This window comes from Trifolium pratense, linkage group LG5, assembly GCF_020283565.1.
Source record: "Trifolium pratense cultivar HEN17-A07 linkage group LG5, ARS_RC_1.1, whole genome shotgun sequence".
Taxonomy (NCBI): Eukaryota; Viridiplantae; Streptophyta; class Magnoliopsida; order Fabales; family Fabaceae; genus Trifolium; species Trifolium pratense.
This window is the reverse complement of record NC_060063.1, coordinates 9,103,880-9,129,344: the sequence shown is the minus strand read 5'-3', so window position 1 is coordinate 9,129,344 and position 25,465 is coordinate 9,103,880. Positions and strand designations below refer to the sequence as shown.

Below are 25,465 nucleotides of genomic sequence, written 5' to 3'. Positions count from 1 at the left end.
TTAGAGGTGTGATTTTGGGTCAAAAATTGACCCAAAAACCACCCCTCTTTGGTGGATGAAGAAAAAGAATAAACTAGGATTAAAAGGAGGAGGCGGCTGAGAAAGAGAATAAGATCAAAGAAAATACAACTTAAATTTATAAAGCTCGTTCGAAAAACTTAAATTTATAAACACAAGTTCAAGTGTGAAAAGTCATGACTCTCATTAGTAGATAAATATTTGACAAAAACTGAATACATATACCATGTAAAAAAAAATAAAATCAAATCCATTAACTTGTAAGGTGTCACAATGTAATTAAAAGAGTGGTGAAGATTATACAATATTTTTTTATGTCTAAACAACACATCTTAAAGATAAAATATAGTTTAAAATTGAAAAAGCAAATTAATACATTGAACTCAAGTGTTAATAAGCTCCCTTAGGACAAAATGTTCGAGAAAATTTGAGTTTAATTTTTGATGGACATAATTCTCTACCAAAGTCTTTTAATCTCGTGACTGAACTCTAGATTTCCGAAATCCATTTTCTCTAAAAATCAGAGTTAATAACAAAACAACTTGAAAAAGCAAAAGGAAAAAAAAATCACAATGTAAAAGACTTCAAAAAACAAAAACTCATATGAAAAAAAAAATTATTAAATAACTACAAGACAAAAAAAAAATCACAAATTAGTAAAAATAACCAAAAAAAAAAAAATAAATAAATAAATAAAAGAAAGAAAGAGAAAGAAAAAGAAAGAAAAGAGTTGGTTTTGTTCTGTTTTGACTCTCTGCAACACAAACAAGTATCATTGAATGTAACCAAAAAAAAACAAGTATCATTGAAGATTCACAGTAGAGTGTGTGATCATGAATGATCAAAACAACTCCGAAGTTACTGAAAAGGGTATAAATGATAAACCTGTTCGTGTTTATGCTGATGGAATTTACGATCTATTTCACTTTGGTCATGCTCGTTCTCTTGAACAAGCCAAAAAATCGTAATTTCAACAAAACCCTCTTTTTTTTTTTTATTTATTTTGTTTCATTCAAATTTGTATTTTTTTAATACCCATCTTTGTTAATTTCATTTTTCATTTGTAAAGAATGGTTTTTTATGATTTTTAGTTCAACCCCATTTTGTGCTGTTTTTGGGTTGGTTGCAAAATTTCATGATCTAAACTTCAATTTTGTTCAATCAATCACATGTTTTGTTGTTTTTAGATTGGTTTGATGTTTATGAATTTGAGTTCAATTTTGTTGATTTGATTTGTCATTTCCAAATTGGGGTTTTCATGTTTTTAGTGGCATGATGAATTAGTTTATTATTTATGTTTTTTCTTGTTGGATCTATGTAAATTGTTGGTTTTTTTTGTTTGGTTGAACTTGTTTATGTTATGAACTTATGATAATGGTTTTTTGTTGTTTGTTAATTGAAGGTTTCCAAACACTTATCTCCTTGTTGGATGTTGCAATGATGAAACCACTCACAAGTATAAGGGTAAAACTGTTATGACTGAGGCTGAACGCTATGAGTCTCTTCGACACTGCAAGTTCGGTTTTTTTTTCTTTCTTTCTTATTCCTTTCTTTTTTGGTTAAATTATGACTTATATTAATTCCGATCTATGAAGTTTTGATATGTACTTTGGTTGTCATATAATGGTAGATATATCAAGTCATGTTTGAAATTTACTCGCTTTTCTGTCCGTGAGGAATCAAATAGCTCCGTTGTATACCATAATTTTTACATTGAATTGTTGGGCTACCGATTGTATGGTTTCTGACCTGGGTACTCTCTGACCATGATACTTCTGTTGAGATTGGAACAGTGAAAGCTAGTGTCTGTTTGTGGACTCTGATAACTGGCTGAGTACAATCACGCAAACTCTTAATGTCAAAGTACTATGTTAGGATCCAATATGAAAAGATGTTTAAGTAATTAGTAGGGTGTAATAAAGATATGGTTCAATAATATCTCCGTAGTAATACGGCTATGGACTGTGGTGTTATTTCATCGAGTTATACTTCCATTATTTGTTCAATAATGACTTTGGAAGTATATTTTGGACCTGTGAACAAATCATTATTGTTTTCAAATATTTTGGATTGGTAAGCAGTTCAGTTGTACTTGCTGCAGGTGGGTTGACGAAGTTATTCCAGATGTGCCATGGGTAATCAATCAGGAGTTCATTGACAAGCATAACATCGACTATGTAGCACATGATGCACTTCCGTAAGATTAATCAGTTCCAGTCTAGCTTTTTTTTCTTTCAATGTTCTAAATTTGTGAACTCTTGATGAAAAATTATTAACACTTGAATATAATTTGTGAACTTTCATTGAACAGAATCAATGATATGCTTTCAACTTAAATATTGGCTTTTGTATGATTATGATTATTACTATTTGTTTCCATTATCACTACTACTATTACTATAGTTTTATAAGATTATCTTTTATCTTTGTTATAGATCGTACTTCTATTCTATCTGTGCGGCACTGTTCTTGTTAGAACTTATTCTCACCGATACCATATCCACAATGTTCTTATATATTCTCGTATATGTTAATACTTCCTTCGTTATTCTATTACCATAGTTATGCTGATACAAGTGGAGCTGGAAAGGATGTCTATGAATTTGTAAGTTTGAGTAATAGAACTACTTTCTAATTTAGTTTGATATTTCTCTAACTATTCGTCTCTTTGGTTATGATTTCTGTTGACTACTTGAAGCATTTTTATCAGTCACTTTTATTTCACAAACATTTCCTCTGCATATATGCTGGTCCGCCTACATCTTGCTGGTTTCTTGTTTCTTCAGTCTCTTCCTCGTTTGGCTGTGTCATTCTGTATTAGATTATCACTTATTATAAATATCTCAAATTTGCAGCTTCCATTGATGATACTACGCCGATTAATTTCTTTTACAGGTTAAGGCTATTGGAAAATTTAAGGAAACAAAACGGACCGAAGGAATTTCTACATCTGATATCATAATGAGAATCATCAAAGATTATAACCAGTATGTAATGCGTAATTTGGATCGTGGTTATTCAAGAAAGGAGCTAGGTGTTAGCTATGTCAAGGTTTGTTCTTCTGCTCCACTCCTTTTTTTTTTTTTTTTTCTTTCTCTCGTATTGGGAGGAATTATCTTTGATACATGATCTCTTATTTGTAGGAGAAAAGATTGAGAATGAACATGGGACTTAAGAAATTGCAGGAGAGAGTGAAGAAACAACAAGAGACCGTGGGAAAGAAGGTACCCGTGTAAATCCTCAACTATCTTATTATGTATTAGCGAGGATGCAATTGTATTTGTTTCGCGGTGTTTCCTAATCTCTATTACTAGTTTGGGTTTAGTAGAATTTCTATTCGAGTTTCTATTAGGATTATTCGAGTTTGTTGTAATATCTTTGTTATTTGGAGAATACAGCTTATAAGACTTTGGAAATCCCCACCTTTTGAAATAGCTTTTAGGGTTGAGTTAGTCGTAAACTCCAAATAGTAAGATGATATCCGAGTCTATCTTATGTTATTTTGGCGGATCTCTATTATTCCACTTGCATTTGTTCAATGTACCCGAGTAACTTTCAATGTATGATAAGCTAGATTGTGTTGTCAAACTTGCAGATAGGAACAGTGAAAAAAATTGCTGGCATGAACCGAACTGAATGGGTCGAAAATGCTGATCGATTAGTTGCTGGATTTCTTGAGATGTTTGAAGATGGATGCCACAAAATGGTTGGATCTCATTCCTCTCTAGAAACAAGCTTTACTATAAACTTTGCACGCGAATCTGTTAATTTCTTGTTAGATTAGATATGTAAAACTTCTGACCGACTGAATTGATTGGTTTACTGATATACTAGGGAACGGCAATCAGAGACAGAATTCAAGAACAACTGAAGGCACAGCAGCTAAGATCTCTTCTTTATGATGAGTGGGATGATGATGATGGTGACGACGAATTCTATGATGATGAATCTGTAGAATTCTACAGCGACTAAAGTGACAAATATGCATGTTTATTTCCAGATTCTAAACCAATCCTAAAGTTGTGTCGTTTGTGTAATGCAAGTATGTTTTAGACAATATTTTCCTTTCTACATAGTTTGATATCTATTTCTTGTAAGAGATATTCCGTGTATCCTAACGAGGATACAACTATTGCACGGTGCAACATCTGTAGAGAGTTTAAATTCGAGGAGACATGGTCGAGTTCCAACGTAGATTCTCCGCAACAGTGCAGTCTGTCCAACCGAATGCTTACCTTTGGATTTGCATTGTACCTTGATTTAAAAACAAATTTGATCACATTGGCTGTGCGGTTGTAGATGATTCGAGTTGGATATGTATCGAATTCGACTTGTGTCATGGAAGATCATGACTATAAAATGTTAGAAGATGTTTGTTTGGTATTTTAAGTGAAAGTCATATAAAGTCCAAAAGGAATAGATAAGTGTTTCCAATGTAAAACATTTATATTTTATTTATACTATCTTCACTCTTATATATGGGATCTTGAGAAAATTTCATAAGATTTCTTTCATTTTTTTTGTATTAGTAATTGATTATTTTTACAAAAATATTTTTGTTTACTTTGTATTGTTTAGCTAAAATAATAGAAATACGTTAATGACTTGTATTTTCTTGATTTAGCTAAAAGCCAATTTAGAAGCCACGTGTTGTGTTGTGGTTTAGCTAAGAGCCCTCTCCATCTTAATTAATTATTCTGATTGAACATATTGTTTTGTCTTAGTTTGAAAGAAATGAAGATTTTCTCAAAAAGAAAAAAAGAAATGAAGACATTGAAGTGGTGGGGCAAGTTATGGATGAATATATCTATTTATTGAACTTAATCAATCCAGTTATAAATGGTGGTTTTCTTGTTTCATATGATAAAGGCACAAAATCTTAATCATATCAATGTGATGGGACAAATATGGCTTTATCACACACTTGGATATGTCGGAAGAGAATATGCATTCATAAAGAATTATGCTTATTAATAATTCATCCCTATTTTATGCATCAACACTCAACAATGATGTCCACATGATCCAATTCATGGTTGTGGCTGATGATCACTACCATGTTAAATTGATTAAGGGAAATTAGTGGGAGAATTAATGTTCGAACTTCAACTATACTCACGGGAACTATACACATGCACATGATTCTTTAATTATTTGTGTTTGTGACCGTATCATACTATCATAGATAAAAATAAAATACAACCAACATGTTTCACAAGTGATAAATATTTAAGTCATTTTAATTATTTGGTCTTAGATTTTTTTGTTGATAGGCGAAATGATAAAGCCATTGAAAACTCACACACATAAAGTGGATGGCCGGAGTTCGAACCAGTGGGGGAGCTAGCCCGAAAAATTGGGGCGGACCGCTACAAATATAAATCGAATATGCAAAAGAAATTACTAAAAAAAAGACATATCAAATTGAGAGTCTGTCTAGTATGGATATCTAAAAAATAGTCAAAAGGTGGACCATTAACATGTTTATTAAATAAATTTTAAAAATATATTATGAAATATATTTTATGTCAAATGTGTAAACTTCATACTTTTTAATTAGTTTTTGTATTTATGTTTATAATATTATATGCATCTCTCTAACAAAAATTTTAATTTTTTTTAACAAAAGATTGATCAATCGTGAATTTTTATGCACAAACTCTATTTTAAATAAAAATTTGAGTACTTTTTTCTCCAAAAAATTATACTTGAATATTTCGACAAAATAAATTACACATTTTAAGACATCTATAAATTATTAGAAGGGATGCTTAAAAAAATAAATTAAGAAGTATATTTGAATCATTTGAATTCTGGGACGCAAACATAGCGGGGGTTTAAAACCCCCGCAAAATGCAAACCTGTTAAAGAATCCCGGATTGTATGGTTTGAAACCCCAGCAAAACAAAATATAACAAACTACACACATACTATTTAGCGGGGGCTTGTAACCGCCGCTTAATAGTATACCTATGAAAAAAAATTAAAAATTCTGGGGCGGGCCATGGCCCTGTCCAGCCCATGAAGGGCTCCGCCCCTGGTTCGAACTCTTATCCTAACGTCTGACACTAACAATTTCGGCATTTGTGCACGTTGAGCTAGGATTTGTGGACCTATTTGGTCTTGGTTTATGAAGAAAAGACAATGGATCGAAAGCAAAAATGGATCCAAACATTTACTTTTACTATGATATGAAAATTGTTACAAAAACTACAAACTATGATATGACAATGCTTAAGCAATGTACAGAATCATTGGACTTGATCATTTTTCTACAAGTAGGACAAGAAGAATGAGAAAGTAACCACTTATCAATACAAACAACATGAAAACGATGATTACACTTTGGTAGCAACTTCATGTTATCACCATCACAAAATTCAGCTAAGCAAATGGCACAACTAGAATCCAAACATGGAGGAGTTGATCCAGCTGAATGAGTATTATAAATTGATGTTGGCAAAGCAACCATTTCTTTCTTCTTGAGTCCGGAATTGCGCCTTCGAGAAGTGATCCATTGTAGAGGTTCGGTAAGGACACGGTTCGCGCATTGGAACACACATTGTAACATTGTGTTGAGACCAAGAGCACAAAGTAAAGCACAAACTATAGCTGCTACAAGAACCATAGAATTGAGACCATGTTGTGTTGGAGGATTGTTACATGGTTTGCTTATTGTGGGACTAATTGTTGGAGTTTGAGAGTGAATTTCAGCCATGGAGTGTGTTAATAACTAGGTTGATGAATTAGTTATTATGATGAAATTTGGTACATAAATTAAATTAAGTGGTGAACATTTACATAAAGACACTATCACAAAGGCAAAACTTATATTGCAGTCATATACCATATATATATATATACACTTCTTTCTAATAATCTTTTTTATTTTTCAAAAGTACATTATCAAAATATCCTTCATCTATGAGAACTTATTTCATGAAAAGAAATGAGTGAATAAAATACAAATTTTGTAGTTTTCGTTAGTTCACTCAATTTGTAGGGATATCGCACTATATATACAGGAGTCGGAGTTCGAATCCCGGATACCCTATTTATTTACCTGTAAACTTAAGGTGAAATTTTTAGTCACTAGGTCTAGGTCTACTTGACAAAAAATAATATTTGTATTAATTTAAACTTAAAAGATATTTTAAATTAATAACTAAGTTTATTTTTTATTTTTATAAAAGATATATCATTAAATAGAATAATTAAAATTCCTTAAAAAAAAGGAATAATTAGTAATAGTTAAATTTATTTATATTTAAAATTATCAAATATGGCCAATCATTAGTTGGTCACTGATGCTTGATTTGGTAGGGATGACCACGATTTGATCTTCGCAACTGCGATCGGGGTGACGGCTGAAAGCATTTGATATTAAAACTAACCCTCAAATCAAATTTGGGGGTCCATTAAGTTAGATACTAGTGGTGAAAACAATTTTTTATTTGTTTTTTTTTAATCAAATATGAGTACTATTTTATCTTTTATTATTCGAAACTAAAGGGAAGTAAGATATAGGATAGATAAATTAGTGGGATAAGGGACATGATATATTATTGCTTACTTAGTATTCCACTTTCTTTGTCTATGCACTTCAAAGGATTGAAAAAAAAACATGTGACTTTTTTCTACTTTGCACTCTTTCCTCTGTTTTATGTTGGAGATATTAAAGCTTTTAGACAAATTATTCATGTTCATATTAAATTGCATCAATTGTTTGTTTTATTATTGTCTCCTTTGTTTTTAATTTTACAATTAAGAGAAAAAACTCAAATTTTTTTATGATATGAAAAAATATTTAATAATAAAAAGAGATTACCAACAATAAGAAGCATAAAAAAACATATCATCAGATTAAAAGTATACAAGTAGAAAACATTTAATAATCATAAATTAAAATTACAGACAAATTATGCTTAATAATCAATTCAAGTATACCTCCGTATGTAAAAATAGCATATGATTGATAAACTAACTGATAGCTAATCGATGAATGATAACTTATAACTGATAAGTTAATTGAAGTGTTTGGTAAAATTTAAAATTCAGATAGCGAAATGATATAAAATGATGTCATTAATATCGCTTTCGGCCCGAATAATGGTTTAGCGTCAAATGCCCAAACGTTTGAAAACATAAACTTACTCTTGGAAAATTAAATTCTTCTACATTAAAGTATCCACAATGGAGAACTCCATCTTTGAGTATTTAAATGGGTCCCACATAAACACATTACTAATTTATTATTTTTTAATAATAGTACATAATATGTACTCAACCCCTCCAATGGAGTAGGGGTGCTCGCGGTTCGGTTTGGATCGGTTTTGTGGCAAAAATCCATCCGATCCAAAGTTAAAATTACTCGCGGTTCGGTTCGGTTTTGGATGACTAATTAAAAAAAATCCGATCCAATCCGATCCAATTTTGTGCGGTTTAATTTGCATCGGTTTTTGGATATCCAAATTACAAATTAAATTTTATTTAATTAAATATTAATATTATAAATACATGATAAAATAATATATTTGATGTAAAATATAATACATAATATGTTAAAAATTAATATTGCAGTCAAATATCATATATATATATATATATATATATACTTCTTTCTAATAATTTTTTTATTTTTCAAAAGTACATTATCAAAATATCCTTCATCTATGGGTAGTACTCCAATGGTAGTACCTAATAAGTACCATAAATACCTAATAACTCTGTGATTTAATCTCCACCTGTCTTGCTAAGTTTCAAAGTCTGCTGATTCTTAATTTTGCAATATATCATAAAGAACCGACAAAAATGGATGGATGAGAGCATGAAGAAGAGAGGGAAAGAGAGAGAACTGAAGAGGAAGTGTAAGGCTGATGGTGAAAATGATGATCCTTATCGTGTAGTTCCAAAAATTAAAGAGTGCTGGTTTATACTCTCTTTCGGAAGATAAAATCCGAAACCAACATTAATTTCGGAACATAACTTCCAAACAAAAATTTAGGGATAAAAATGGAATTTTGGGGGGTCTGGAAGTAACTTAGAGGCCTAAAGAGCAAAATTTGTCATCATAGTGTCTAGGCACAACAAGACTGTAGTTTTTGTGTATGTTTTGGGCACAAAACATTGTTTTATTGGAGCCAAAACTCAAAGGAATTGGTTGCATGAAGCTTTTTGGTGCCTTTACATATTAGTATATTACTTACCATATGATGTAGTTTCAAAATTGGATTTTAGTGGATTGAGTCTTAGTGAAGAGGTTTTCTTTGGTGCCAATTTCGCGCTTAGTTGCTCGAGTTCCAGTCTCAATTTCGTGCCGATTTAGTTTTCTAGTAAATGTTAATGCGTGCTCTTTGCAACCCTTCATAGAAGATACATAAAGTTTGCATATAGTGATATTCAACTAAACGCTATTAATAAATGTATATTTATCGAGAGAAAAAAAATGTTGGCTTGGTGGTTGAGGTAGAATGGTAAGAAGATCGATGATTCGATTACCATACTCAACAAAAAAAAAATTATACAATTTTACATATTCTAGCATGGAAAAAATAAAATCAAATAGAAATATAGAACAAATTCAAAAATCCATATGGCAATGCCAATGAATGTATATAAGATTTCCTTTATATAAAACCACAATTTAATTTATCAAAAAAAGACAAAAGACAAAGCTTAAATATATCCATGAGATAACTCATTGTTCAACAAAGAAAGAAACAATACCATAAACTGGTTTCTCACTTTCCACAACTACAACATTATTTGACACATTACTCACTAAATGTGTAACAAACTTTGGTCCCTCTAATATATAAAATGAATATTGAAAATGATTAATCCTATTAGGAAACACCAAAACATTTGAAAAATCTGCCACCCATTTTGTGCCATTACCATCCACATTCAACTTTCCAATTGTTGATCTCAATCTCATACCAATCACATTGTTCCTATCAATCACCACTTGATCAATGTTGCTAAATTTACCATCTAATGCCACTATTGGAACACTATTATTAGGATTTCCACTATAAACATATTGTTAACAATATTTAAACCATAAATTTTCCCTTTAATTGACTTCAAAACAATATTAGCATCCCCTAAGAAAAATCCATTGGTAACATGAACTTGAATAGGATCTTCCATAACTATAGAATTATAATCCATGTAACAATTATCAATTCTAGTTTGTGAATTTCCTGATAATTTCAACAAAATACCGATTCCTCCGAAACCTGTTGCTTTGTTATAACAATGCACACCAGTGATCATGTTCGCTTGTCCCCTAACAATAATTCCAATGGCTGCGGAGAAAATCGCGACATCGGTGATTGCATTGTCATTGCTAGAAAGTTCAATTGCGGTTCCCGAGAATTGTCTTTCGCCTTTGTCTCAACCGACTGTTGAGTGTTGTCCAAGAAACAGTTTGATATGAAGGTTTCATGGCCGCTTTGAACTTTAATTCCTTCGGTGGCGAAATGGAGGAAGAAACAATTGTTGATTCTGATTCTTGCTGAATCGACGATGAATAGGCCTCCGCATAGGTAACTCGAATCGAAGAGGATTCCTCTAAATGTTATGTCTTCATAGTAAATTCCTATTGTTTGTTGAAGTAATTTGTTGTTGGTTGCATTTTGGAACATTTTGGAATTTGATGCACATAATTCAACAAGGTATCTATTAGTTGGAAATGTATCAGAAGCTCTTAAGGTTCCTCCTTTTACCTTCAATCATTTCATGTACAAGTTAAGAAGATGGATGGATAACAATACATATGAGGAAAATTGAACCAACAACTTTACACACACAAACATCATATTCTACCACTAAATTACTCATACAAATTTGTTACTATTTTATGAACAGTCACAATATATAACTATTATTTTATGGTCCCAAAATTTTAAGGTCCGATGCCATAGTCCACCCTACACTTACTATGGGTCCGAAATCCGGATGAGTGAAGTATGTATACAAGATTAAATTAAAAATTCTTAGATGTGTTCATTTCTCCAATACAAATTGCTAGACAGACATTTTGGTCAAGGTTTTGGTGTTCTAAAGTCAAGGGATTTCTAACACAAGTTGTTGGTGATAGTGAGTTCAAAATTTTCAGAGGTTGAGAGTAAGACTTACATTTATGATGTTGGGTTTTCCTAGTACTAGTAGTAACTTCTAGTTACAGGCTCTGTAGTAGTACCATCATATTCAATTCATGAACATTTTTGGCGCCAATTAAAACAACATACTCCTAATAGGATTAGAAAAAAAAGCAAAACATTAGAAAAGTGAAAAAAGTGTAAAATTGAAATAAATGCCTAAAAACATTAGAATTAAATAAGGGTATATTAGGAATAATAATATTAATTAGTTTAAAATTACCTATTTTTTGCTTATAATAGTGACCAAAATTTGAAATGTTTTTTAGTTATAAATGTGACCGGAGGGAGTATATATGTTTCGTAAAGTTAATTCAGTATATAGTTATTAGAGATATATTATTATTGAAGGACAGATGTTTGAATTCCGAATTACCTATTCCTTCACACATATAATATAATGTGAGAGTCTAGCTACCGGAGAAAAAACATAAATATATTAGTACTAGTAGTACTTGAGCAGAAAACTAAAAGAGAGAAAAAATATTTACACATGTCATAAACACATTTTGTAAAAAAAAAAAAACCAATAGTGATCATACATAATTCAAGTTGTAGAGTAAAATAAAATTGTACCAAATAATGAAAAAATTAAATTTAAATAAAAAATAATGGAGAATGACAACTGTCATATATATCCATAAAAAATATAATAAAGTTACTTTTTTTTTTACAATAGATCGAACATATCACCTTTAATATACTACTGAAGCCCCTCATCACCTGACCAAACTTATAGTAGCTTATATTAAAGTTACTATTATTTTAAGGAAAAAGCTAATTTTATATAACAAAATAAGGGATCAACAAAGTGCATAAATTAAAGTAGGAAAAGTGGACAAAGAAAGAAATAAATTAGGAGAAAGATTATTATACCACAAGATTACCAGCACAGGAAGGAAATGTAATAGGTTTGCTTATTTTATAGTTTCCACCTTGAAAATCAATGATAACACCACCAAGGTCTCTAATTCCTGGCAACAATTCAAGTCCTCTATTATCCATCTCAAATGCATCTTCTATAGCTTTCATAATGGCATCACTGCTTTCATTTTCCCCTGTTGGGTCTGCACCATACTCTATTGGGTACACTACTCTACCACTCTAAAACCAAAACCATATGCAAAGAATTAATGAATTGTAAATGTTTTATAATTTTTAATTTTTTAAATTTTGATACACTATCTTGTAAAAGAAATTATGCTGTCGATCAATCACAACTAATCGTATCTGACAGTTATTATTGATTGACAATATAAAAAATATGAATACCGTCAAAGTCATAAATAGTCAACTTAGTTGAAGAGTTGAGAAACATCGAAATGTTTTAAGTTCAAACTCTAAAAAAGAAAATAACATAGGTCACCAACACTAGTGTATCTAAATAAAAACAAATGCTAGAAAAATTAAAAAATGAAATAAAAATCTAATTTTTATTGATTTGTCACATACCCTTTTTGTGTGTGAAGATGAAGATGATGATGGAGAAGGAGAGGGTGGTTGGGACAAAGGAATATCCAAATTATGCTTAATAGTTTTTTTCATGAAATGAGAAAGTTTAATGTGTTCATTGAAGGAAGTGGTTTCTTGTACTTGTAGTATCACCAATAGTACAAGTACAAATGTTAGAGATGTGGTGGAGTGGGTGGAGGGAGAGGGCCCTAGGTGGTTTTTGCCGTGGAGAAGAACTCTCTTCCAATGGGAAGGAGGAAAGTGTGGCGCAACTTTTGGGTATTCTTCAAAATGTGACACTTTCCCAAGAGGAGGATAAGTGGTGGTGGTCTTGTAATCCGGAAGGGTGCTTTACGGTGAAGTCCGCTTATGAAGCGCTTCTTAGGGAGATTGTTCCGGGACCAAATCTTAGCCCCTTTGAATTGAAGATTTTTAAAAGTATTTGGGATAGTCCGGCCCCTTCGAAGGTGCTAGCTTTCTCTTGGCAACTTCTTCACGATTGTGTCCCGACGAAAGAAAATCTTATTTTGAGAGGTATTATTCAACAAGTAACGGGAACTAATTGTGTTTGGTGTGATGGTTGTCCGGAATCCGCGAGTCTCTTATTCCTTCATTGTAAAGTGGCACATTTTGTTTGGTATGAGATTTTTAAGTGGTTAGGGGTGGTGATTGTGATGCCTTTAAACTTTTTCCATCTCTATGATTGTTTAAGTGAGGCGGCCGCAACAAAAAAGTCTAGAAAATGTTTTAGGTTGGTATGACATTCGGTCCTTTGGACGATTTGGAATGCGCGGAATAATAACATTTTTAATAATGTTGTGTTAGAGCCTTTGGAGGTTGTGGAGGAAGTGAAAGTCATCTCTTGGAAATGGAGTGTGGAGAGATTGAAAATAGTCCCAAGTCTCTTTTATGAATGGAAATGGGAACCTGATATTTGTTTTAATAGATGAAGTTCTTTTGATGTTCGTGCTCTTTTGGGGTTTGGTAGTTTTGTTTTTCTTGCTTTGGAGGGGTTGGTGCTTAATCTCTTGTGTTTGAGTTTAATCCCATTGTTCTCTTTGTTTGTATTTATTTTTTTTGTTTCCCTTTCTTGGTTCTTCTTGTGCCAAGATTAGTGGGTTATTAATAAATTTCTTTGCTATTCAAAAAAAAAAAAAAGTACAAGTACAACTAAGGTTGAGAATCTCATAATTTACATAAATTTAGTTTACAATGTAGTAATGTGTAAAACTAAGGTTTTGGTTTTGACTTTTGATTTCTCATACATATATAGTACAAGTGAAAGTAGTTGTATCTGTTTCCTTCTGTCTTTAATGATGCTTTATTCCTTTGTACTCTTTTGAATTTAATTTGATTGGTTGTTTCTCTGCATTTGCATGTTTTCCATGAACAAAGATAAATTGTAAAGAGATGATGATAAGCTTACTTTAGAATTAATTGTAGTTTTAAGGCTCTCTTTCTACTTTTTCTATACCTTTCTCTATGTTTGGATTCGTGGTATGTGGTGGAATGAAATGGAATGAAGTGGTAAATAATAACATTCCATTGTTTGGATTTGCAAAAAATTAATGGAATGGAATGGAACCCAATGGAACCAATTCCATTCCATACCACCAAATCATTCAATTTTTCATTCCCCCCAATTTGGGGTGTATCCAATGGAATGAAACTTCATATTTTAAATATTACTCTTTTACCCTTATTTTATTTTTCTCTTCCTCTTCCCAAATACCATATCACACGAGAAACTCATACCTCTCTTCTTCTTCACAAAACTCTCTATCTCACTTCTTCTTTTGTGTGCTGACTGCTAATTTTTCTTTGTCCAATAAAATATGCCATTTTTTATTAATCGTTGTTTGCCTAAAAAATAAAAATAGATTGTTCTTTTATTTTTTTTAAAAAAATTGTCATGCATGTTTCTGGTTGTGATGCATTTTCCATTTACTTTACATATGCAGATTCTGTTTTTCCAATTCTATGTTTGGTTGTTGTTATTGTTCTTCTTCATCAAAGGGCATATTCCATTGATTATGAGAACAAAAAATCTTAAAGTAAGTAAGTTGCTTTGTTTATTCCAATTAACTGAGATGATAACATAATTCTTGGATATCAGTTAGCAAATTCATATGAAAAAAAGTCCAAAAGCCAGTTTGTTGTGAAACCTCTTCTTCAATATTTGTCTTTGTTAATTGATTGTTAATTGATTATGGTGGTTTGCTTATGGTGCTCATATATTATGTGTTTTTAGTATTTGAGTCTTTTTTATTGGTTTAGTTTGAGTGAATTGAAATTATTGCATATAGTTTAATGTTTTAAAATAAAGGTAAAATTGGAATAAAAATGTTATAATTTATTTCATTCCGTTCACTTCCCGAACGATGAAGTGGTAATTTTATTCCATTCCATCGTTGAATATCCAAACAGTGGAATGGAATTTGTGTTCCATTCTATCCCGCTCCACTCCATTCCATTATATTCCATTCCGTTCTGTACCATCAATCCAAACAGAGCCTAAAGAATGTGAGCATATGTGACTACTTTTTTTCTATATTGTGCGCATGTTGAAATATACACCTTTGGAGTGACAAAAATAGTAGTAATTAAAGACAAAATTAGAAAACAAGGACTATATTTTTTTTATGGGCTAAATTAGTACTTATATCTGTTACTAAATATAAAATTCTTTTAAAAAAATTTGAGTTAAAACAGTGTTATTATAACCTTTATTATTGCAACAAAATTCAAGTCCAATCTAAATAGCGCGCAGCTCAGCCAGCAATGAATCTCCTCCAAATCTATAGTGAGAAAAGTCAGACATCCAATATAAATTATGACATTGATGCATAAGTAAAATTAAAATGAAAAAAAAAAAGAAAAATTTACATCAAAGGTTGCAGTTTTTCAAAAAAAATTATAAACGAGACCAATATGATTAAAAAAATAAATAAAGATCTCTAAAATTTCGCTTAAAATTAGGATTTGCGGGAGTATACCTTTAAATTACTTTTAAATAGATGTTATGTATGTTACATACATCAGCTTTCGATTGTGTTGCGGTGGTGGCGTTGTTAAAAGAATTGATGCGGCTTGTTGCTGAAAGAAGTGGCGATGATGACATAGGAGAAGTGAAGATGGTGATAAGGTGAATCTTGCAAGTGAGGGCGGTGGTAAGTTGAATCTTGTTGTGGCCTTGCACAAAGAAATATTTATTTCAATTAATAATTATTCCTGATTTTTTTAAGTTTTGATTTTTTTTCTTTTTTTAACACAAAAAATAGGGCCACAATTGTCACATAAGTATTCTGTTCGTAAATTTAACATTCGAGGCCAAATTCAGTAACAAAATAAATTATAGGTTTTTTACACAGTTTTAAAAATATAGGGACTATTCTTAAATATAGAGCAAAATGTAGAGACTATAAACATATTTAACCCTTGTTTTTAATAATCTGACGTCAACATCCCATTTGTAAAATTAACGGAAGATACCAATTTTGATAATAGAAAAAATTGTAGGACTTCTTTTCACTAGAAAAAAATGTAGGTACTATTCTTGACTATAAGGCAAAATGTAAGGATTAAAACATATTTAACCCTTAATTTTATCTATGATCTTTAAACTCTTACTCTGATGTAGTTGACACAGTTTTTTTAAGTCCACCTTTATAATGTCCCAATTTTATATCTACAACTACAAGAACATCAAAGTAAAATGCAAAGTGAAATATGTACCACAAAAATTGCAAAGTGAAATGTAAAATGAAAGGTCTCAAATCTAGGGATGAAAATCAAGAGATGAAACCATCCGAATTGTGGATAAATGTTATGGACACTTCGTCGACCATACTGGAGTTTAATTTGAGGAAATATATATGTCTTGATTCCCTTTGTATGTTACGAGATGAATGTGTAAAATTTTTCGATTTTTGTTGAATATGTCGATAGTGCTATATTAGGGCCGGTGAAGGAGAAAGTAGTGAGGGCTTGAACTAATAATGTCATGCATATTGGAAATACAATGACAAAAAATGTGTTGTGACCATTGTCCAAGATTATTTGACTATGACCAACATTCAAATTTTTGACGACCGATCAAATTCACATTTTAAAATACAAACACCGCGCGTGTGCATGATACATTGTGAACAATATTTTTCTCCTTAAAATTTTTTGCGTTTTTACAACGCTGGTTACTTAAATTGAATAATATTTGGAGCGCGAATTAGAGTGGGTTGTTCGAAAAAAATTCTCTAAAAAAATTCTCAATACAACGTGTGAAGTAAGCAGTCAAAAACACACAGTACTTCCAATCCTAATTAGGAAAAACTAACTGCGTCAAAAAAAAAAAAAAAATCCACAAAATTAATTGACGTCAGGTAGAATCGATTTTAGCGAAAAATTGATTATTCTTCTTAACTGGATACCAAACATCCCCCAATATCACTTTTTTTTTTTTGTTTATTATTTATTATTTTTTGAAACGAAAGAAGCAAAGGCAGACTGATTTCCTTTCTCCGCCGCCTTATTTTATTCCCGCCGCCGCCGCACTCGCCGCACTCTACTGTCTTGCTCGCAATCGCCGCCACCACTAACTCCGGTTTGTAGCTTCTTCCATTGTTCCTCCGATCAACTTTCCCTTTCTCACCATTATAACCCTCTCGTTTATACCTTTTGTTTGTTTGAATTGGAATCTGTTTGAATTGTTCTATATTGAGGATTAATTGTTGTTTTAGTGTTTTTGATTTTGGATTTTGTTGGTACTGTTATTTGATAATTGTAGCATTTTTGAAGTTCAAACAAAAATAAACGAGTTGAATGATAAATATAATAACTAATTTCTAGTTTTGGTATTTGATATATATATATATATATATATATATATATATATATATATATATATATATATATATATATATAGAGAGAGAGAGAGAGAGAGAGAGAGAGAGAGAGAGAGAGAGAGAGAGAGAGAGAGGATTAAGGTTTGGTTGTGTGTGTTCATTGGTGATTCGATTCGAGAAGGTTCTTCCGATGCTTTTAGTTGAACCCGTTAGACCTCAATTATGTCCTAAGAGTCCCACATTGAAGGAGTGATGACGTGAACATGGATTTATAAGTGAGTGCAAACCTCACTTTACAAGATGGTTTTGTAGAGTTGAGTTAGGCCTAACCCAATGTTCTAAGATGGTATCAGGGCCTCAATTATGTTCTAAGACCCGTTGTCCCCACTTATAAACATATCTCCAGGTTGTCTCTCATCCAATGTGGGACTCTTAATAGATGTCCTTGCTTTCCTTGAAAAAATATTTGTTGCTATGAAATCATTTGATTGAGTTTTCCTCAAATTGTGCGTCCTTTGTAAGTTGGGTTTTTGGTAGTTTGAGTTCATCAAAATAGTGTCGCCATTACAAATTTACATTGTCCTCAATTTTGCTTGTGGATTCTTTGGAGATTCCACCACCATAAAAATAATGCTAAATCAATTGGTAACACATTTTAAATATTATACAGGAAAATTCCATTTAGCGTTCATCCACAATGGCCAGATGGGATGCAATCCTATCTCTTCCGGTACAAAATCCTCCCTCCTTGGAAATTTCTTCTGATGAATTAGTTTGGTCAAAAGTCGAAGGTTGGCATGATAAATTAGATAGAGTTGCTCTAATCCCATATGCCAGAGTTGATGATTTTGTCAGGGGTGAATCTAATAATAAAGAATGTCCTACAAAATTTCATGTTGAAGCAAGGCGTCGACGTTCTCAATCAACGCCTTTAAAGCAAAAGGTTGATGGCATACTAGAGTATATTTTGTAAGTTGTAAATGCTTTATGTCACATTTGATGGTATCTATTATTCGATCATCTCATTTTTGTATACCGTTGAAGTGTAGATTTTTATTCCATTTCCATGTAGGTATTGGTGTTCCTTTGGTCCTGATGATCATAGAAAAGGTGGAGTTGTACGACCAAGTCGTACTACATATGTATCAAAGAAGAAAAATGCTGGTCGACCAAATACCAAGAGAGGTTGCACCTGTCGCTTCATTGTGAAACGCCTCATAGCTGAACCTTCGGTTGCCCTGATTATATATAACAATGATAAGCATGTGGATAAAACAGGTTTGCCGTGCCACGGACCACAGGATAAAAAGGCTGCTGGAACACGTGCTGCGTTTGCCCCATATATTTCAGAAGATCTCCGACTTCGGGTTTTATCTCTTCTATATGTCGGAGTGTCAGTGGAGACCATTATGGAGAGGCACAATGAATCAGTTAAGAAACAAGGTGGTCCATGTAACCGCGATGACCTCTTGACTCACCGTTATGTTCGACGACAAGAGAGGGCAATCCGTCGTTCTACATATGAGCTAGATGCTGATGATTCTGTTAGTATCAGCATGTGGGTTGAAAACCACCAGAGTAATGTTTTCTTCTATGAAGATTTTTCTGATACAGATCCATTCGTTCTAGGCTTTCAAACTGAGTGGCAATTGCAACAAATGATTAGGTTTGGGAACCGTGGTTTGGTTGCATCTGATTCAAGATTTGGTACAAATAAATTAAAGGTCTGTTAGTGACTTTCTCACTTGAATTTTAGTAACCAGAAACATATAATTTCCATTGAGTTTTAAAAAAAACTAACATCAAGCACATTGGTAATTTATGCAGTACCCTGTTCATAGTCTTCTAGTATTCAACTCAGACAAGAAGGCCATTCCTGTAGCTTGGATAATAACACCGAAGTTTTCCTGTTTGGATGCACATCGATGGATGAGGGCTCTTTATAATAGAGTTCACACAAAAGATCCTACTTGGAAGCTGGCTGGTTTCGTAGTAGACGATCCACAGTATGATGTCCAAGCAATCAGGTGGGTTCAATATATCAATTAAGTTAGATAATTTCATTAATGAATGGTGCCTATTTATAAAATTTGAATCTTTTGCATATAGTTTTGTTAAAAAAGATGGTTGAAATGGAATGTGCTTAGTATTTTAAATGTAGGTTCTTCTTGGTTTAGATTATCTAGTGACTTCTTCCTGTACTCTGATTTTTTCTCATTCCCAAAATCAAGCATTTCATTTTTTCCCCTTGAGGCTTATTATTAAAAAATTGAACCTAAACTATACATTACTTTATTTTGTTTTTGACAATTAAACTATACATTACTAAGTGCAAAGGACGGGTGAATTTGATAAAGAAATAGTATAGTTTTGACCTTGATTTGATCAGGTCATGAGATATTGTGCTGCTTTGTTTTCTACTTTTCTTCTATGACAATGTTGATGCCTTGGTCAAAATTTAATATAGCTATATATTTGACATTCTGAACTATGAGACTTTGTGCTTTTCTATATCACTTAATGGAATTCAATTTGTCCCAATTTATTGATTGACAAGTATTTATATTCCATATATTTCTCAGGGAAGTCTTTCAGTGCTCAGTATTAATAAGTTTCTGGCGGGTTCGACATTTATGGCATAAAAATATCACAAAGCGTTTGGAAACTGGTATGCAAATAAAGATATCAAGACGGCTTGGATGTATAATGGATAAAATTTCTCGCAGTCAGGGAACCATGTCACTCTTTGAAGATTTTGTGGAGGACTTCATTGATGAATCCAAATTTATGGACTATTTCAAAGCCACTTGGTATCCTAGAATGGGTGAGTAAAATCTTTCTATACTTATTTTCATTTTAAATAAATATTTAATATTGTTTTTCTATTGTAGACTTAAATTGATATAAAATTATTAATAGTTTATACTTGTTAACTATTTGTGTTACTGTTGCCTTTACTTTGCATAACTTGTATAATAATATTTGCTCCTGAGTGTTTGTCTGTTCATTCAATGACATGAAGTCTTTATTGGAAATTATGTACATTGGACTTATTTTCCCCTTTGGTGCAGGAGCATGGGTTGATGCACTTAGAACGCTTCCGCTTTCTAGCCAGGAATCTTGTGCAGCAATCGAGTTGTACCATAACCAACTGAAGATCAGGTTGTTGAATGAGAAAGACATCAATGTTTATCAGCGTGCTGATTGGCTGGTTGACAAGCTAGGTACAAAAGTCCATTCTTATTTTTGGCTTGATGAATGCTCGGATAAAGATGATTTTGCACGATATTGGAAAAACGAATGGATGAGTGGTTTGACATCATGGCGCAAAGCACTGAAGATTCCAGATACCAATGTCTTAATGGAAGATGGGTGTGCTAAGGTGGATGACGAAGATGAGCAAGATAAATCTTATATTGTTTCGAACCCTGGTTCAATGCTGAGCATCTGTGATTGTTGTTGGGCAAAAGATGGCAACCTCTGTGAGCATATCTTGAAAGTTCTTAGCATCTGCCGAAGTAGAGGCTCCGTTCTATCGTCTATCAGCTTATTGCAGTATCGCCAGGCGCTAAATACCATGCTGCATTGCCCACCTTTTGATTCTTTAATTCGCGATCATGCCGTGTCGTTGGCAGTTTCAGTTCAGAAACAGTTAAATACGCTACTCAATAAAGAAAGTATCCAGACTGCTGTGGAACCTAATGAGAAACGGATTGTTATAGATATCCATCCGGAGAGCTCCAGGGTAGTTTCAGCTACCCAAGATCAAGCCTTAGTTTGTGAGAGGAATGTCGTCAATGATATTTTATCTCGGAATGGTGATGGGCTTGCTGTGTGTGGAACGAGTAATATCACTGGTCAGGGTGTGGATCATGGCAATACTAGAAATGGAAAACCATTTGAGATTGCTGGAGAGGAAAGTTTTCAAGCCGACATGGACGTTGACCCATCATCGATTTGTGTTCCCTCTTCTGGATTGTACTCTATTGATGAGACTGTTGATGAGGCATCGTGAAATGCTTCAGAATGGTTTCAACGGTGATTCCGAAGCTATGTCTTGCATGAAGGATGCTGATAGACACTTGAGCTCCCCTTCAACATCCATGGCAGTTGAGCAAGTTGCAATTGTCATGATTGAAATGCAGGAACAATTAAAGAGGATGTTAATGAACTTTGGATCAAATACATATATGATTATGAGTGTCAATAGGGATTATTTCCTTTAAAATATCCTACTCTCAATCATTATTATATGTCTAATTAATTCTAAATATAATTTTGGTATGTTGAGGTTATTAGAGGCACATGAAGCTGTTGGTGCACTCGAACATTATCATAACAATAGTTGAATTGGATGTTCCCTTCAGATTCTTCTTTGTCTACAAAATGACAAATGGTAATGTGAAATTAATTAATTGTATTCAATTCTTTTTATGAAGTAACGAATTTTTTAGCTGATTAGATAAATGTAGACCTTATTCCATTGTAAATATATGGCCTCGTTCATTCGGATGTAGAATTATTCTTTTATATTAAGGACTCATTCGGATGTTGGAAATAGAATGTTAAAGTGAGCATTCTTAGCTCTACTCGTCCGGTAAATACACAACTCAAATGGTTAACGGTTGTTGGACATTTGATATGATTTTTGTCGTGGGTCTGAAACCACAACTTTCAACTTCTTAGGTACCGTTTGACCAGACTTTTTTATGGTCAAAAAACTACTTTAAAACAAAGTTCAAAATAAGTGCTTTAAAAATAAAGTTAAAGTTGTTTGGTGATTTCGTTTTTAAAAAACTTAAAATGAATTCTAATTTAAAATTTTTTAGACCAATTTTTTTTGTTTCCATATGATAAAAAAAAATAATAAACAAATATTAATGTTTTGTGTGCAATATTTTATCTTCAATTAATGAGTTATATATAATTAATATTTTAACTAATAGTATTTTATAAAATCTACCATTTGATTAGTAGTACACTATATATTATAGATTATTTATGTAAATTTTTACACGAATCTAAAATAATTTAAAACATGAAGTGCTTCCACCTTTCCTCAAAGGGGATGAAATCCACGACCAACCATTTATAAAATACATAGGATCTCATATCCTAACAGTTAAAAACCGACAAACTATGTAAATTTAAAGACAAACAAAAAACCTAATATAACAACCAAACAAACAATTTGAGTTCAAGTGATTAATCGACTCAAAACGAAGGAGATGCACCATGCACCATTAGTCCAACAAAAATTTAATATTTAATATGATTCAATTCAGAGAACACAAATTCAATATTTAAGAATAAAATCAAATAACCAATGATAATAAAATAATAATGGCCAAAACAAGGCACTACAATAAAATTCAATATTCAATATGTTAATGGCCAAAATAGGGCACTACATTAACTTCTTTGCATCTAAATTAAGTCTCAAATTAAGCTTCAATTTTTGCAAAGAACTTTTAAATTCCTCAAGAGATTCTAAACTCATATCATCAATAGAACCATTCCACCAATCAGGAATACCATAACCACTCTTCTCTGCCTCATCATTGATAGCTTCCAAATTTTTCTCCTCTTCCTTGAGTTCCATAAGTTTATCTACAATTGTCTCATATTCAAGCCTTTGGATTTCCACAACCTCCTCTTTCTTCTTTTTGTCATAGTCCTCCGTGATGACCTTTCCGGTTAGAAACTGTTGAACAACAGCGTCACAATTGGGATAGCCACATGCATCCAGATCGTTGTTGGACGATCTGACGATGAGTGCAGTTTTTGCTTTGCATAAGATAGAGAGCTCTGTTACTTTGTTGAAGAGCCCGAGTTTGCGTTTTGAAAAGTCAGCTTTCTTGATTTCATCAATCCTTCTCTTTCGTGTGTTTTCTTTTTTTGCAGCGTTGTTCCCCTCAAAAGCCATTGAAATTTTCTTTTGATTGAATAAAAGAGAAAAAGAACCTGAAAATACAAAAAATAGAAAGTGTGTAGTATTTCTCAATATGTACAACTGCCATTCCTTTTTTATACACACACAATCACAATATAGTTCTCTCTCGTCTAGCCTAATTTATTTTTTTTTCAGAATCATCGTCTAAGCCTAAATATATATTTTTTTTTTAGAATCATGCAGCCTAAAATTTTGGCAAGTAATAAATGCATAATATATGCAATTTTTTTTAACTTCGAATAAAATCTTTTTAAAATTGTAATTGAATTTTTCTTTTCTTTTGATTTTTTTTTTTGATCATCGAACATATGATTTTGATCATCTCTTTTCTTTTGATTTTATTTTTGTATTAGTAATTAAAATTTAGCAAGTATTACTCAGATCTATATGTTAAATAAAGACTCTATTTATCCCGTGAACTTAACTTAGTTGGCAGGGGTGTTGCGTAATATATGGAATCGTTTTTTTTTTTTTGACAATATATATGAAAGCTTTTTAATTTTGAATAAAATCTTTTTAAAATTGTAATTGATTTTTCTTTTTATTCTTTTTATACTAGTGATCATTAAAAATTTAGGCAAATATATATTTGTTTTAGTATTTTTTTAGGCAAGTAAAGTAACCATGCCTGTATCCATAAGTCCTAATTTAACTTACAAAAAATATCAAAATTGTTAGACCGAACGTGATGATCAGAAGTCCAAATTATGGTTCTCTATCTATGTGTGTGAATTTTTTTTTTGTGACTAAAATATCGACAAATTCATAGATATTTTTATATAGGGTGCTATTAAACAGTGCACTGTTTAAGGAAGAATAAATGTTCATGAGACCCACTATTATTTTTACTATTTCTTGGATATCAACAAAACTAAAAGGCAAAAACATGTGCATTAATACATGTTTATAGCATCAATTGCTACATCAGCCTAAAATTAATTCAAATGAATTAATACATGTTTATAGCAGCAACACAAACAGAAAAATGTCTGTGATTGCAAATACAAAAACGCACTGCAGCAGCAACAACAAAACATCAAAACACGCAGCATCAAAATACGCAGCAGCTACAGAACATCAAAACACGCAGCAGCAGCAGCGAAACATCGTAACCATTAAAAAAATCATTGTAAATTTTCAATCTCAGTAGAGCCCACGATTTAGGGCTTTCGGCTAATTTGAGAACGGAAAGATTGTTAATTTTCAATCTCTGTATCAAGTTTATTGGAAAGATTTCATCTCAATCAAGATTTTATTGGAAAGATTTCATCACAATAAAGAGAATCAAGTATGTTAATTTTCAATCTTTGTAGAACACTCTCTTTCTTACTTTTTATTTTTTAATTAATGAATTTTTTTTGTCTTCTATTCATGTAAAATAGTAAGTGAGTTACATGAGCATTTACTCTTTCTTTACTCTTCCTTAAATAATACACCGTTTAACATTAGCCTTTTATATATATTTAATGTTATGATATTTATCTTTTTAATATGTATAATTTCTTCGATGTTTATATTTTCAGTGCTGCTAAATAGTGTGAATACGTACATGCAAAATTTGACAAATATGATTGCAAAGAAGTTAATGTAGTGCCCTATTTTGGCCATTAACATATTGAATATTGAATTTTATTGTAGTGCCCTGTTTTGGCCATTATTATTTTATTATCATTGGTTATTTGATTTTATTCTTAAATATTGAATTTGTGTTCTCTGAATTGAATTGAATCATATTAAATTTTAAATTTTTGTTGGACTAATGGTGCATGGTGCATCTCCTTCGTTTTGAGGCGATTAATCACTTGAACTCAAATTGTTTGTTTGGTTGTTATATTAGGTTTTTTGCTTGTCTTTAAATTTACATAGTTTGTCGGTTTTTAACTGTTAGGATATAAGATCCTATGTATTTTATAAATGGTTGGCCGTGGATTTCATCCCCTTTGAGGAAAGGTGGAAGCACTTCATGTCTTTTGGTGATTTGGAAAATAATTTATAATAATTCATAAAAATTAAAAATGTTCAATAAAAATGCATAA

At 31.9% G+C, this 25,465-nt stretch overlaps 4 protein-coding genes and 1 pseudogene across 5 annotated transcripts; 2 read left to right on the top strand and 3 right to left on the bottom strand.

Annotated features, from left to right (window-relative positions):
* Nucleotides 1–704: 704 nt before the first annotated feature.
* Nucleotides 705–4,497, top strand: LOC123883928 (choline-phosphate cytidylyltransferase 1-like). 2 transcript variants are annotated; one of them, XM_045932896.1, is made up of 9 exons: nt 705–799; nt 830–982; nt 1,421–1,534; nt 2,120–2,215; nt 2,581–2,623; nt 2,914–3,069; nt 3,162–3,242; nt 3,614–3,724; nt 3,853–4,497. In XM_045932896.1, exons 2-9 carry the CDS (start codon nt 852–854, stop codon nt 3,988–3,990), a joined length of 870 nt encoding a protein of 289 aa, XP_045788852.1. In that variant the 5' UTR covers nt 705–799; nt 830–851; the 3' UTR covers nt 3,991–4,497. The 2 variants fall into 2 exon arrangements, with proteins under 2 accessions (XP_045788852.1, XP_045788851.1); XM_045932895.1 differs by having other exon boundaries at nt 718–982.
* A 1,693-nt stretch (nt 4,498–6,190) lies between these two features.
* LOC123886999 (RING-H2 finger protein ATL73-like) lies at nt 6,191–6,820 on the bottom strand. The gene has a single exon (XM_045936262.1). The coding sequence runs from the start codon at nt 6,734–6,736 to the stop codon at nt 6,236–6,238; it is 501 nt and encodes a 166-aa protein (XP_045792218.1). The 5' UTR covers nt 6,737–6,820; the 3' UTR covers nt 6,191–6,235.
* Nucleotides 6,821–9,715: 2,895 nt separating this feature from the next.
* Nucleotides 9,716–15,756, bottom strand: LOC123885998 (annotated as a pseudogene).
* A 1,146-nt stretch (nt 15,757–16,902) lies between these two features.
* LOC123884579 lies at nt 16,903–21,934 on the top strand. The gene is made up of 6 exons (XM_045933704.1): nt 16,903–17,235; nt 18,147–18,445; nt 18,549–19,200; nt 19,304–19,503; nt 20,059–20,300; nt 20,548–21,934. Exons 2-6 carry the CDS (start codon nt 18,174–18,176, stop codon nt 21,489–21,491), a joined length of 2,310 nt encoding a protein of 769 aa, XP_045789660.1. The 5' UTR covers nt 16,903–17,235; nt 18,147–18,173; the 3' UTR covers nt 21,492–21,934.
* A 949-nt stretch (nt 21,935–22,883) lies between these two features.
* Nucleotides 22,884–23,402, bottom strand: LOC123885997 (agamous-like MADS-box protein AGL62). Its single transcript, XM_045935338.1, has one exon. The coding sequence runs from the start codon at nt 23,400–23,402 to the stop codon at nt 22,884–22,886; it is 519 nt and encodes a 172-aa protein (XP_045791294.1).
* Between the last annotated feature and the right edge of the window lie 2,063 nt (nt 23,403–25,465).

Excerpts from the sequence above, each read along its gene's own strand:
- LOC123883928 (XM_045932896.1), top strand. The coding sequence starts at position 852 with ATGAATGATCAAAACAACTCCGAAGTTACTGAAAAGGGTATAAATGAT. Across the intron at positions 2,216-2,580 it reads GTAGCACATGATGCACTTCC|TTATGCTGATACAAGTGGAG; the intron begins GTAAGATTAATC and ends CTATTACCATAG. Across the intron at positions 2,624-2,913 it reads GAAAGGATGTCTATGAATTT|GTTAAGGCTATTGGAAAATT; the intron begins GTAAGTTTGAGT and ends TTTCTTTTACAG.
- LOC123886999 (XM_045936262.1), bottom strand. The coding sequence starts at position 6,736 with ATGGCTGAAATTCACTCTCAAACTCCAACAATTAGTCCCACAATAAGC.
- LOC123884579 (XM_045933704.1), top strand. The coding sequence starts at position 18,174 with ATGGCCAGATGGGATGCAATCCTATCTCTTCCGGTACAAAATCCTCCC. Across the intron at positions 18,446-18,548 it reads GGCATACTAGAGTATATTTT|GTATTGGTGTTCCTTTGGTC; the intron begins GTAAGTTGTAAA and ends ATTTCCATGTAG. Across the intron at positions 19,504-20,058 it reads TATGATGTCCAAGCAATCAG|GGAAGTCTTTCAGTGCTCAG; the intron begins GTGGGTTCAATA and ends TATATTTCTCAG.
- LOC123885997 (XM_045935338.1), bottom strand. The coding sequence starts at position 23,402 with ATGGCTTTTGAGGGGAACAACGCTGCAAAAAAAGAAAACACACGAAAG.